Below are 14,047 nucleotides of genomic sequence, written 5' to 3' on the forward strand. Positions count from 1 at the left end.
GCACCTGAGGATGGACGTGCACCTGCACCCTCTGTCAAAGCTTTTGAGCGAAGAAGAGGTATCACTCCGAACAGATTTCATAAACCAAGCGGTTGGTTGTAACTACATGGATTGTAATGGGGTGATTTAATTTCCTTTTCGTGATACTTCGAAGCAATACAAAATAAGATAATAATTTTAATAATAATAATAATAATAATAATAATAATAATAATAATAATTATAATAATAATAATAAGATAATAATAACTTGTTGATGGTTAGAAATCGAAGCAAAGCAAAAAGTACAGAGCTCAACTCCTTAAAATATCTTTGCTTGGTGATACAAAACACACATTTTCGCCATAACAAGAAAATGGTATAAGGAGGACCCTCCCACTTTGAATAACTGAATGGACATTGTGGAGAATTTACATGACATGGAGATCTTTACACACAATTTGAGACTTCAACAACCTATTTGTAAAAAAAAATGGAAATAGTGGATGGACTTTAAAACCCACCTGAAAGACTGAGGAGAACTGACTATTTACAAGGAGGCTATATGAACTTTTGTTAACTGACACCAAGTTGTTATATTTTTTTTTTGTTTGTTTGTTTGTTTGTTTGTTTGTTTTTTTGCTGTAACCTCATTAAAAAGCTAATAAAATATAAGTATAAAAAAAAAAACATTTCCAAGAGTGCGATGTGAAGTCTGAGTGCCCCTATATGTGTTTATTACTGTATATAATATTGTTTATCATTTCACTGTGGTATATGTGTCCATCACCTGAGATATAACCTTAATTTTTCCTTCCATAACTTTCTCCTTATTCACCCTTTTTTATTCTAGTTCATTTTTTTTCTTACCAGTTTGTAACATCCACAAAAACGGTTCTGTTTCCTGAATCATTTGTTTCTCTACCAATTTTACAGAAAAAAAAACAAAACCTCAATTTATAGCATTCACTATAAATGAGAGTGATATGGAGCTGTATACAACCTCTGCAATGCATGGACAAAATTTCTGTATTTCTGTTTTCAGCAGAGTGGATCATCTTACTTTCATTGGATCTCTGCCAACTCAGTGCACATCCTTCCTGCTTTGCATAGAGGCCCTGAAATGCCCCCTGCTGACAATCAAAAGTCATTCAGAGTCAAATAAATTTAACATACTTGACGTCCTATGAGCACTGGATTTGAATATCTCATTAATACAGGAGCCCAAAAATCAACTTATGAGCTTATTTATTTTACACTTAGTCAAAAGAGAATCATACGTACAAAAAAAAGAAAATAGAGCTAAAACAGTAATACAAAAAACAACCATCCCTTGGGTTATAATCATGATTCAAGGCTGATGACTGACTCATCACTGTGCTGTGTAAAGAAGATGGGCGTTTGTTAGCGCAACAGAGAAAACAGTTTATGCTAGGTTCTCCTTTTACGGAAACTTCCTGTGTTGAATAGTGACATACAGTACACATAATGTGTGCGTAGAGAGACTGTGTTTTTGTAGGTTTGAGAAAGCTTTAAGGCTCACCTTGTTCATGATAAATTAACCTAAAGGATGGCATATTCTGCTGTAAAACATCTTTCAAGTAAAAAAAGCAGCACCATGCGCAACAGAGATTTGTACAAATGATAAAACACTTATAGTGTATGTGCACATGTAAAATGGATAATCCAAAGGCCTCATGGGTGAGTTTTTTAAGAGTTTCCCATCATGCCCATGCCACAGTCTGCTCCTGAATCAGGGCAGGCCTCCATTCGAGCCAGTCTGCTCTGCTCCAAGGCGATGGCCTCTGCAGAGTGCTTACATTTCTCTGATCCACACTGACAGGTGAAGTACTTGCTCTTGATGTCCCAAAAGCGGTCCCCATAGTCGAATCTAAAAGACGCAGACAAGTATGGTCAGGTTAGTACAGAGTGTTTTAACGTTAAGAGATTCAAAAGAGTTCAAATGACAGAAAAATAAGAGCATCATAAGGGTGTGTGTGACTCACCCCAGCTCCTGTCCACTCAGGATGTCCCGAGAGCTGAAGAAGGCAATGCGAGGGAATCTGAGGTCCTGGTGCAACATGAATACCCGCACAGGGATGAGGTTTGGGTCACACAGGTGGTTGATGAAGCGGCTGATGTTACCATAGTAGCGGGCATCGATACAGTACACCTCCCCATCCTTTGAAGAAAGAGACAAACTTTGTGTTGTGTATGTTCTGGTGCTTACCTTATTGTGCAAACCCTCAAGATACTTCTCAATTACTAAATTCAGAAGTATCTTAAACCCATATATATTCATGTTGTAGAAATCCAAGAATCTGTCTGTAAACTGCTCAAAATGGTCAGCCCTAAAAAACAGCAATGGGTTTTCACCAGTTCTTCACAATATCTTCAGTCTTCACAGGATTTCATGAGATCTACTCGCTGATATGGTGAGGTCATTGCATAAAGATTTTCCAACTACTTCATACTATGATGGAGGGGCAGGCCTCCAGAGGGAAGGCCAATCAGAGGGAAGGAGGTTTTGGAGCAGGGAGCCTCAAGCCTGAAATACACCAGATACGTCTGCAGTGCGGCTCCATTGCACTGCGTCTCGACTGCGTTTTTGAACTCACACCGGTTGCGTGTTAAGTCCGACAAGCTGCATGACTGACAGACAGCTAGAGTCACGAGGCCAAGGAGTTCCTGCACTTCCCACTCCATTGATAAGTCTCTCTTCATTCATGTTGGGCTGTAAAACCTCAAACCTGTTGACTCCTGGTCTGCCCGTTTATCATCGTATTCAAGCTAAATATGAACTGATTTTGAAACCCATTTGATCTGTTTGCCGGAACGAAACACAAAAGTGCTGCAGACGGTGTATCCAGTATATTTTAGTAGTTAAGGAGACCACAGCTTAATTTGAGTGTTTCAGTCAGAAGCTGAAAGAAAGTGTTTTCCAAAACACTTGAGTGAAAAAAATAAAGCCTTTTATAGCTGTATATCATCTAAATCTACTACAGGGTCACCAGAGAGACAGCCAAAAAAAGCTTGACACCCCAGCTTAAACCGGTTTAAAGGGTTTGTTGTTCTTTTATTTTTTTAGCTTGATTTTAAAATTTAAGTTTTAACATTTTTTTGGCTCCAATCTTAAAAAAAGGGGAACATTTTCCGCAAATGATTTACTCAAAAGAAAAAGTCAACTGTGTTTGTTATAAGTGATGTCAGATGTAGCAAATTTTCCAAAATAATGTTACCATGGCACAGCATGACATCTCTTTAGCTAGTCCCTTTAGACCCAGGGGGTTAATGATTATATTTCCTGTGCCAAGACTTTCCACCGGTTGTTGTCTGAAGGTCAACCTGAACCTCACCTTGTTGTCCAGGTCAAACAGATAGGAGTCGTCTTCTCTGACATCTGCCTCTGCGTCAGAGATCAGCTCACCCACATATCTGTGTGTATAGAGAAAAGATGTTTCATATCCAGCCTCTAACGTTTTTACATCAAACCAACGTGTCACGATGTCTTCGTCTTACTCGCAGATGAAGCTCCCCTGGGGAATATCCTGCAGAGCTCGAACTCCCCAGCCCATCTTCTCTGTCCTGTAGAGCTGAAGACGAACCCTGCAGTTTAAAAAGCAGAAATTAGCAAAAAAAAGAGTTATTTTAAAAGAGGTTTAATGTTTCTTACAAAGAGATATTAGACTGTGTGAATTAAAGTCTTACTTGATGCCTGCCTGGACCACCCTGTTCTTGCACGTTCTGTAACAGGAACACGCCATGTTGCATTCAAATATAAGTGGAGGCTCAATTTTGTTGAATTCCTGAAGCAGCCTCTGGTCCTGGAAGAAGAAGTATACAGCTAGAGATTACTGTCCTGTTGGTTTACGGGAATTATTCATTTTTAAATGAAAGTATGTCCAATTAGAGCATCATTTCAGGAATTTCAGAAGGTTTTTTAAAAGGATCTTACCTTGTCGTACCAGCAGCGGATACTAAGCTGTCCACAGAGACAGTTACTGGATGAGCAGTCGTCAGTGCAGCTGCAGTGCTGAAGTTAAGGGGAGACAAAGGAAGTGAGATATATATATAAGAGAAGATCATGTCAAAAGTCTGCTTTGTGAACACAGAGAAATATTTCAGAGTCTGATTTCTTTTTTACCTGTAAGTGTGTGATGTTTCGGTCAATGTTCATCGCTGAAGTTTCACAGTTTTCTGAGACGTATTTGTAGTCTGAGGGACAGCCTTCATCATCCACCGCGTTCACACAGGGGATTGGTACGTTTTCATAGCCCTGAGCGATATCACTGAAAAGAAAAACAGAAGTTAACAGGAGGAAAACAAAAATTTAACCTGAGAGATGAGAGAAGATCATCTTCCACTTAAAGCTACCTGCAGATGATTCTTTCAGTCCGAAGCATACGATTGGTTATTCCTCTCCTCAGCTTCCTGTTGATTTGGAGCGCCACCCACACTGGCGTGTCAGCCCGCGCGAGGGTAAGAGGTGTGTCTCCTTCCCTGTTTATGACGTCAATGTCCGCACCTCTGGACAGAAACAACCTGCAGAGAAGAGAAAGAAAATCACATCATTGAGACTAAACCGTGGAGAAAAAAGCTCCACAAACGTTTAAACTTAGCACAAAAAATAAGCAAAATCTGTGTTTGGTTTGAGTTTGTGGGTTGTGTCTGTTTCTAACTTGTCTGTTGCAAGGCGCCGCCCTTTTGGTTGTGGCGGCCTATTGCAGCAGCTTTCTCTTCTTTGTTAGTTTGTTGTAATTTTTTTGTCTGTTTTGTCTTCAGTGATATTTTTTGCTGTTTTTGCTCCAATGTTTGTCTGGAGATCCTTTATGTAACCATGGCTGCATCGTTAACATGTGAAATCAGCTGTTAGCAGCCTGTAGCATGTGATTTTTCCCCACAAGGTGAGGAGAAAGAGGTGAGGATGACTTGCTGGTTCTCAGGTCTGAGCTAAGAAGTGACGACATGAACCTGTCCTTCCACTCATCGTTATTGGGAACCTAAGATCTATCTCCAATAAGATGAATGAGCTAGCTGTGCTAACCCAGCAACAGAGAGAATACCAGAAGGCTGGGTAGCATCATGCTATTCACAGGCATGGCTAACAGAGCTAACATCAGACACCAACGCCACATTGGAAGAGCTTCACCTGCTGTGAGCAGACAGGATCCAGGAGACAGAGACTGAACAGACTGCTGAAGAAGCTCAGTCCTGGACCCTGTGGAGGTGGAGGCTGGCTGAACTGGACAATGATGGACAAGCTGTCATCATCTATTTTCTTACGGACCTTTTACACTTTCTGTACACTTTCTTGTTTTTGTTTTCTTGATTGCTGCTGTAACTCCTGAATTTCCCCTCAGGAATAAATAAAATATTTTCTATTGTATTCTATTCTAACTTACGTTACACAGTCCAGGTAGCCCTCTCTTGCGGCGATGTGGAGCGGCGTGTCCCCGTGCACATTCACTGAGGTGAGGGAGCAGCCGGCGTTCAACACCAGCTCTGCTATGTCCACGTTTCCTGCGTACGCTGCCCAGTGGAGGCACACGTTCAGCTCCTACAGGGGGAGGGATGGGACTGTTGTAAAATATTTACCTAAAATATCAAAATATCTTTATGCAGCAATATTTATACCACCCATCACCTGTTAGATCAAGGGTAGAGGGAAAAGATAATAAAAAAATAACGGATGAGTGCCCAACTTTTATTTTCCTTTTTTACTTGAGTAAAAAAGTATAATCATGTACTTCAAGACGCCAGATGAAATTATTGTAAAATCAGAAAATTCAATGTACATTTTCAAAGAAACTGCCGGAATATTGGGGGAAACTTGTTTAATCATCCTTCACATGTGACTAAAACTCACTTTATCGTTAATTGTGACATCGGCGCCTCTGTTTAGCAGCGCTCGTATCACTTCAACGTGTTTGTGCTCCGCAGCCCAGATGATAGGCGTCCAGCCGCCGCTGTCCTAAAACCGAACAAGAATCAGGATTGACTTTCATCCAAGAGCAACACAAAGCTGGTACATTGAATAAGAATCAAATACTGGGGAAATTCTCCTTCATTTTTTTCTGTACCTGTGCATTTACATCAACCTGCCCTGTTTCCAGAAGCATATTCACAATCTCCAGGTTTCCCAGTTTGGCAGCGTGATGAAGGCCAGTGTATCCGTCATCTTCCTGATGACCAGGGGAAACAGACACAGACTGAAATCCAGTCCAAACGCTTTGACAAGTTCTCACTCATGATTTGGTTTAATTCAGCAGCAGACACTCACAACATGATAGACACATGCGCCGTTCTGCACCAGGTATCGAGCCACCTCGATGTGGTTGTTGATGATGGCGTCTAACAGAGGAGTCCTCTGATCCTTGTCCTGCGCTTCAACCTGAGCTCCCGCCTGTGAGGATACAATCACAGGTAGAGATAAATCCAAAGCACGAGCGACAAACGTTGGAGAACTTAAAAAAAAAAGCTGTAATAACATTTAAGGCCACTTGGGGGCAGTAGATCTATATGGAACTCCAAAAGATTCACAATTAAATTAAAAAAACATTTGGATAAATAACAGAAAAATATGTAATATGGCTATTAAATTGTGAAATATGGCACTATTATTGTGATTTTTTATTATTTAATATCAAATTATTATACTTATATAATTCACAATTATAATTTTAACAATCACACACTTTTTGAAATAATGACTTTTAAAAATTTCCAAGGTTTTACAAAATAAAAAAAATGTTGTTTACAAAGTCAAATCTAATTTCATAATGTTGTTTTTCAGCATAATGACTCAGTCTGTCAAAAAAAACACGTAAAGCAGAGCCAGCACTTGCAGGATTGATTCAAATGTGCAGACTTTTTGCTAATGCTGAGAAGACTGAAAAGCAGTAAACAGGAGTGCACACTGGCTGAGGAGGGAAGTCAGTTTCAGAGTTGCTCCTCAAGCAGCTGAGGTCTGCAGCTAGACCCCTCTCAGAACAATCAATCTTAAAGGATCAAGCAGAGATCCCACCCTCTAGCTTTGACTGACAAACCAAGCCATTCTGATGAAAAACAAAAATGTTTATTTTATAAAAGCTTGGAAAATGAATAAAGAGTCAATATTTTAAAAAGTATTACATTGTTAAAATAATCATCATGAAATATTAAGTTAAAATAATATAATAAAAGGATAATAAAACATATTTCATGATAACATTGCCTTATTTCACAATTTCATGGCCATATTATATATATTTTTCTGTTATTTATCAAAATAGTATTTATTTCAAAATGTTGTTTTTATTCATTTAATTATGAATCTTTTGGGTTTCCACAGATCTAAGGAGTTAACATTCTTTTAGTCTAATGGTTTCCATTAGTGTGTGCACAAATCAGCCTGTCTGTCTCGGCTCGAGGAAATCATAGCTATAATATGCGATAATGGACTAGGAGATACTTTGTGACAAGAAACAATTCAGTGTTTTCCTCAAAAACAGATATATTACAGAAAAAAAACCCTGCACAAAATTCAGGGATTGACAGTTAGGAAGGAACAGCAGGATGAGATTAAGATGACGTAATAAAATGTCTCTCCACTGGTCATATAGGTCTCCAAAGCTGACAGTGGAAGGGAGAGACTGTTAACAATCTTTATACTTTGTGCATCCAGTCACAAAATGAGCAGTTTTTTAAGCTTTTGTTAATAAAAACATCTGCTCGTTATCCAAAAGCAGTGAAAGTTGGCCAAAATAGTGTTCCTAAGGGCTGGAAAGGTGATGGTTAAAGTTTGTAATAAAATTCTGTCTCAATATGACAACTCCCTCACCTGGACCAGAATGTAGCAGACCTCCAGCAGACCTCTCTGAGCCGCAGCGTGTAAGGCAGAGCGCCGGTTCTGAGAGTCAGGCTGATACGTTGGATCAATGCCCTCCACTGTGACACACAGGTATAGTTTTTTAGATAGAAACTGAAACAGCTTTAAAAACATCCACCCAGTTATTAGCAGCATGAAGAAAGAGCAAGAATTCTCCTAATGATGATGTGATCATTGGTGTTTAATTTCTGATACTCACTCAGCATGAGAAGAACCCTCTGCACCTCTCCTTGTTTGGCAGCAGGGTAAAGCTGGCGCGGGTGAAACCTCAGTTTCTTTTTTCTGGTAAATACCAAAACATTCATCACTGATAAGTCCTGACTCTATCCATTTTGTCCTTTCTTAAATTCCATTTCAGTCCAAAGAGCCACAACACTGAAAGAACTCTCCAGAGTCTTTTCACATTTAGGTAAATATTCTAAAATCTAAACAAACCTTTCTGTGTCCTGTGTCAGAATTGCCTTCTGCAGTGCCGCCCTGCTGGGTCCAGGTGGAAGTGCACCTGGGCTGATGGGTTTCCCATTTGGCATACAGAGAGAAGGCCCCACGCTGTCCACGCCCTCCTCTGCAGGGGGCGCAGTGATTGCTGTAGCTGCAGAAGCAACAGGCTGTGGAGGCTCCACCGCCGGTTTGACCAAACCGAGGCTACGAATACGAGCACTGAGAGACACCGAGAGGAAATAAATTGGTTTAAAAACAAGCTGGAGGAAGTAACAAGAGCCTGCTCTCCTCACACAGACTGTGGAGTCACCTGACAGGTCTTTCCGGCATCTTCCCGTCCTTCATCCCTCCTGTTGAGGCTGTGAGAGAGGGCGCGGTGGGGAAAGACGGCGGTAAAGACGGGGTGGTAGTGGAGGAGGCTGACATGGTGACGACGGTGGTGGCGGATGTTGTGGCTGAGCTGAAGGAGGGGATGGTGACCTCCTGGGCCTCTGAGGCGTCTTCACCGCAGTGCGGGCAGAAAATCATACCGCCACCGTTTCCTCTACTGCGCCCTCCACCCAGCACCGTGACACAGCCGCGGTGGAAACGGTGAGCGATGCGCTGGTCTGGGCAACACTCGAGAAACGTCCCCTGAGGCAGACGAGTTATTACAGAGGGGAGAAGAAGAGGGTGAGACATTTTTTATGTGTAAAAGAAAGAAAAAGAGAAAGATGAATTCTAAGCCATGTTCAGGTTTATTATTTAGCCTCACCGCCAGGCAGAAGTATCCACAGCCCGGGCAGCAGTGATGTTTGACCATGTGAGAGCGATGGACGTCACACAGAACCATGAGAGGCACCCGGCTGGACGGACGCATCGTCTCCCCTTTTATTGTTCGGTTGATACAAGCTCTCAGCTGAGAGACAAAGCAGAGCAGGAGGGAAGTGAAATATCTGTAAATAACCTGTAAAAATGTAAACAGTTGCTTTAATTTGGAGTAGAAACATCCAGGAGGTGGACACAAACCTCTCCATTAACGCTCTCGATTGCCATACACTGTCTGCTGACACGCTGGCTGGTGCTGTCCACGCGAGGAGCCTCCATCCTGCAGCTGCACAGAGGGAGCTCCTCCAAACGCTCCGTGTCTCCTGCATCGCTCCCCTCTGAGGAGAAACCATTTGATTTCATGTGTTTTATTTCACACATCTATGCTGACAGCTAAAAATATAAGACAAGGATGGTGAACATTTAAATTTCAAACCTACCATGATGAGGGGAGAGTGTCAGACTGTCAGCAGCGGCGATGTCTAAAGCACCCAAGGGAACCTCAGTGTACTCGTTGGACCTTTCTGCTGAAATAACAGTCAGATTCATAACGAGGTACTTAATGATAAACATCACACACTTTGATCACATTTTACTCAAGTAAAGTTAGAAATGTGTGTGTGTGTTCTACCAGCCAAAACAGCTGTGTGCCAGCAGTGCCTACATCCCCCAGAATGCATTTTGGGAAGCAACTACAAAATGTTCAGATATTCATAACTGGGTTGTAGAAGCTCAACCACGGTAAACTGAATGTTTGTTGGTTGACACATCCACACTTCATCTCCATCATTCACAGTTTCTTCTTATGGAAATCCCAAATATAGAAATTTTAAAACAGAAAGTTTAAAAATACACTGATGCAGCCTTCTGCGCTGCCATCTACAAGCTGCACTGATGGTTTGAGTCTATATGTCTAAATCTGGAAGAGCAGGATCTAGATTTGGTAAATCATCTTTTTTGTACCGAAGATCAAGTTATCCATCTTACTTTTACGCTGATTTTTCAAATTAGAAAATGGATGGGGTAAACACATCAGGAGTGCGTGCGAGTAAGGGGCTAGATTGTCTAAATGAAAAACTCTCATTCTTTATAAGCCCAGTAGATACTTCATCTTTTATGTTACCGTACGATTACAGTGTCGTTAAATGCAGAAAAAAGTTTTTAAAAGTCTGAGAAATCTTCCACCTTAAAAAAAAAGAATAATTTTGCCAACTGAACAGTTGCTTTGTAATCTGTTCTCATTCTCCAGCTCTCTGCTGGGATCAGGATGACGTGTTCCTGATTTTGATTTAGATCCATTTTTAGAGATTTTTGTCAATCTCAATATTAAAATATACCTTCTGTTGATCTACTGTTTTCACGTTGTAAATTCTATTCGTTTTTTACTGAACGGTCATGTTGCTCACCTGAAACCGTCTCCACTATATCAACTGTGTTTTTCTCCTTTTCCTGTGAAGACTCCTCACTCTCATTTCTGTGCCGGGCTGCTCTCTGCGTCTCAGGCTCTGAGCTCTGCAAGGGAGAACTCTGTCTCAATATGACAAGATCCTGGATCAGGAGCAAAGAAATATGGACTTTATAAATTACATAATTTCTTTTGATTAGTGCATATTTTGTGTATTATTATGCTGCTATAACATAATAGTATGACATACACAAAAATTGCAAAATAGAGTCACTCACATGATCTGAAGTGTCCATTGACCCCTCTGTGTCGTTACTTTGCTGCCTTGTTTCTGCCTCACCATCTTTAAACTGTAAAAGAAATAAAAAGAGGTCAGTGATTGAAAATCATTAGCATTTAGAGACAAAATAAAATGCTGTAACACTTTTTACCACCTTTCCTGAAGCTTCCTTTATCGAGCTGGGGGTTGGTGCTTTCTCTGCCGATTCCTCTGGCTTCCTCACACTGCTGTTACTCTTCTCCGCTGCAGCTTTGGTAACAGGTTCCAACTTTTTATGGACCAACTTTTCTCCCTGAGATTTTGGAAAAAGAATTCAAGTGAAAAATAAAGAATGAAGTCCTGATTCCTTCTTAAGACTTTGATTTTTTTTAATGGCAGACTTACCACAGTTTGAGCGTTGTCCGGAACGTTCTCAGACTTCTCTGGAGCACTTTCGGATAAACGTTCCAGTTTTCTCCTTTTTGCAGCTAAGAGAAACACAAATGTGCATCAGAAAACGGGTGAGGAAAAAATCTTATGCACACAAGTCTCACTGGCTCATCTACTTCAGAAAAAAAACACGCTTGATAAAAGCAACTCACCCATTTCAGAGTCAGAGGAAAGAGAGGCTGAGGACCCTGAAGGTGTAACAGTCGACTCAAAGTTGCTCATCTGTGAACCAGAAGCAGAAACTCAAACAAATTGTCGCTAATTGATAAATGCTTGTTTGGGAGAGATGATATTGACTTACCTGCCCTAGTGGAGGTCTGTTCATGGTCTTGCGGGCCCGGTGGATCTTGTGTGGAGCAGGGGACACTGAGGGAGAAGAGGACGCTACAGCAGAGGAGGATGAAGGAGTGGGTCCTGAGATGGATTTACTGCTCCCAGGCCCAGAAACACTCATCTTTGCTCTGCCGGGGGACAACGCAGAAGAAGTGGAGGGAGAGGAGGAGGAGGGTGAAGAGGCTGACGATGAAAGGGACTTTGCTGCATGTCCTGTAAGAGGAGGAATCAACTAGTTAGAGAAACCTTCCTGTAATGTCAGCAAAGGTCATAGAAGAAACACGGCTATAGGTCTCACCTGCAGCTGGTTTGTTCGGAGAGGAGGCTAGTGACCTCCTCTCTCCCTCATCTCCAGCTCTTGAGGAGTCTTTCCCTTGCTGCTGAGGTGACAGCATGGATGACATACCCCCCATGGGCTCTGTCTTTTTGGCAACAGCAGTTGTGGTGGTACCTGCATTATCTGGGTAAAAAAAAAAAAAAAGTTTGGTTCAAGAGGAGTGGGTAATTTTTACTTGTGTAGCTGTAGAGAATAAATATATCTTTATCTGTCATGGCTGTAACTTACCTTCCTTTATATGACTTGGTCCAGCCTCAGACTCTGCTGGTGTTTCAGAGTCATTTCCTTCATGAGGCTCCTTGCAGAAAACAAAAAGTACCCACAAAAATTTTAGCAAATAAACAAAAAATATGTTAGTTAAACAGGTTGGGTGTTAAATACTAAAGACATAACTTTTACCTGCAATTTGCTCTATAGCATTCTACCTCTGAAACTAAAGCCCTACTAATGTAATGCAGTGTTTTGGGTTTTTCTTCCAATATAAGGGAGAGAAAATGTGTGATTTCAGCTCAAATGTAGTTCAACAAATCACCGAGAGGTGCTAAATCAAGTATACAAATATAATACGTTCTGTTTTAAAGATTCTTCTATATTTATCCAAAGTTAACACCTTCCGATGAACTACCAAAGTCCAGTGCACCTGTCTACCTGACTTACTTCCGCCTTCTCATCAACAAAATAAACGCGTCCACCAATGGCTGGTCGCCCCTGCTGTGACGTCGTGTACCGCCATCAGTCAATCAACCCATTCATGCTCTTAGAAACAAACAAAGCCAGCTCATTTCTCCCAAAGCAGTCTTGAAATGAAAACAGTAATGAAGGCGACAGACTTCTACAAGTGTGTGTTTCCTGTTATTATCTGGTAACAATCAAAATATAAATTTAACGCAGTTCGTCTCCACATTGGTTTAAAAAAAACTACCTACATATTAATGTACAGCACAAACACCTCTCAGTAACGTGAAGGTAATGCAAACAATGGCTAAACAAGCATGCGAACGGTCAATATACTGGTTTAAATAGAAAAAAAAGTTAAATTTAAGAGCAATTTGGTGCTTTTACACAGAACAGCTGGAGGCTAATGTGGCTAATAGTGTAGCACAGAATGCAACAAAGAGCTTCGGTAACCGACAAAGGAAGACCGCTTTCCAAGTGGCAGACTGCCGATCGATTGCCACGCTTATGCCGCATTGGCCACCCAATTTACAGGGGGCTAGAAAATTGTTACTGTCAATAACACGCAGTTATGTGTTGCAGTAGGGTTGCTACCTTTGTCGTTGTCTCGGATGCCGACATGTTTCACGACAAGCAGCAACGTTTATGAACGTGCCGCGTCACCACATCAGCCCCGCCCCCGGCAACGTGTGTCTGTAAATCATGAGAATTAGGGCTCTTTTAAGAGAGTTGATTCTTTCGGCTCTAAAGTAGCTCCCCAGGTTTTTTTTCTAATGGGTAAATCGATTTATTACCAAAAATACTTTTTTAAATTCTGTGTCTAAAAATTTACTTAATAAAACAAAATAATGGCAAATGTTATCAACACATGACATCACTTACACTCCCTATGGAGTCCTGCTGCTGAAATAAAATTATTAAGAACAACAACAACAACAAATCCCGACTTGAAATATAGGTTGAGTCTGTGACAGTATAGTTTTTGTTGGATTTTAACTTCCTGCAGTACAACACTATAGGAAAGCTTGGCTAACCATTGTAGACTACAATGAGTGGATGGGCTTCCATGATGTCACCCATCTATTTCTGATATAGAGTAATACAGCTTGTGAATGGTGGGGGTTGTATCGGAAATTTTGACTCAAGAGACAGGCTTTAAGCATCCTCATTAGCAGCTACAGGGTTTCTCACCTCAGTCAGGTAAGTTGCGCATCTGGTATGGCACACTTGAGATCTTTTAGTCTTCTAAATGTATCTTCTGAATTATAAAAAAAAGAGATATGAGCTATTCAGACCATAGCTGTTTCTTAAACCAGGCTGTAGATGCACTTTTGATGCTGTAATGTTAAATATTGGCTTGGTTTTTATGGGGTTTTTTGGTCTTTCTTCAGCCAGCTTCAAGCTGAATCTCAAAGAACTGCAGTTTTTAGCACTTCAACACAAGTGTCAATTCTCACAACCAGAGTGTGTCATTAACTAATAGCACCACATGAT

The 14,047-nt window shown here is 40.9% G+C and overlaps 1 protein-coding gene across 4 annotated transcripts; it reads right to left on the minus strand.

Annotated features, from left to right (window-relative positions):
* Positions 1 to 1,225: 1,225 nt before the first annotated feature.
* Positions 1,226 to 13,210, minus strand: ehmt2 (euchromatic histone-lysine N-methyltransferase 2). 4 transcript variants are annotated; one of them, XM_074686979.1, is made up of 28 exons: positions 13,148 to 13,210; positions 12,107 to 12,176; positions 11,840 to 12,001; positions 11,510 to 11,754; positions 11,361 to 11,430; positions 11,164 to 11,246; positions 10,934 to 11,071; positions 10,778 to 10,849; positions 10,501 to 10,606; positions 9,535 to 9,618; positions 9,296 to 9,432; positions 9,042 to 9,185; positions 8,598 to 8,920; positions 8,282 to 8,506; positions 8,046 to 8,128; positions 7,799 to 7,905; positions 6,260 to 6,382; positions 6,060 to 6,161; positions 5,846 to 5,950; positions 5,382 to 5,536; positions 4,354 to 4,521; positions 4,124 to 4,268; positions 3,935 to 4,012; positions 3,688 to 3,803; positions 3,499 to 3,585; positions 3,336 to 3,414; positions 1,986 to 2,161; positions 1,226 to 1,870 (listed from the first exon to the last, which is right to left on the minus strand). In XM_074686979.1, exons 1-28 carry the CDS (start codon positions 13,172 to 13,174, stop codon positions 1,690 to 1,692), a joined length of 3,591 nt encoding a protein of 1,196 aa, XP_074543080.1. In that variant the 5' UTR covers positions 13,175 to 13,210; the 3' UTR covers positions 1,226 to 1,689. The 4 variants fall into 4 exon arrangements, with proteins under 4 accessions (XP_074543080.1, XP_074543079.1, XP_074543078.1 ...); XM_074686978.1 differs by having other exon boundaries at positions 9,535 to 9,621; XM_074686977.1 differs by having other exon boundaries at positions 10,501 to 10,642.
* Between the last annotated feature and the right edge of the window lie 837 nt (positions 13,211 to 14,047).

This window comes from Halichoeres trimaculatus, unplaced genomic scaffold (assembly GCF_033239565.1).
Source record: "Halichoeres trimaculatus isolate MK-OKI-2021-1 unplaced genomic scaffold, fHalTri1.1 fHalTri1_scaffold_14, whole genome shotgun sequence".
Taxonomy (NCBI): domain Eukaryota; kingdom Metazoa; phylum Chordata; class Actinopteri; order Labriformes; family Labridae; genus Halichoeres; species Halichoeres trimaculatus.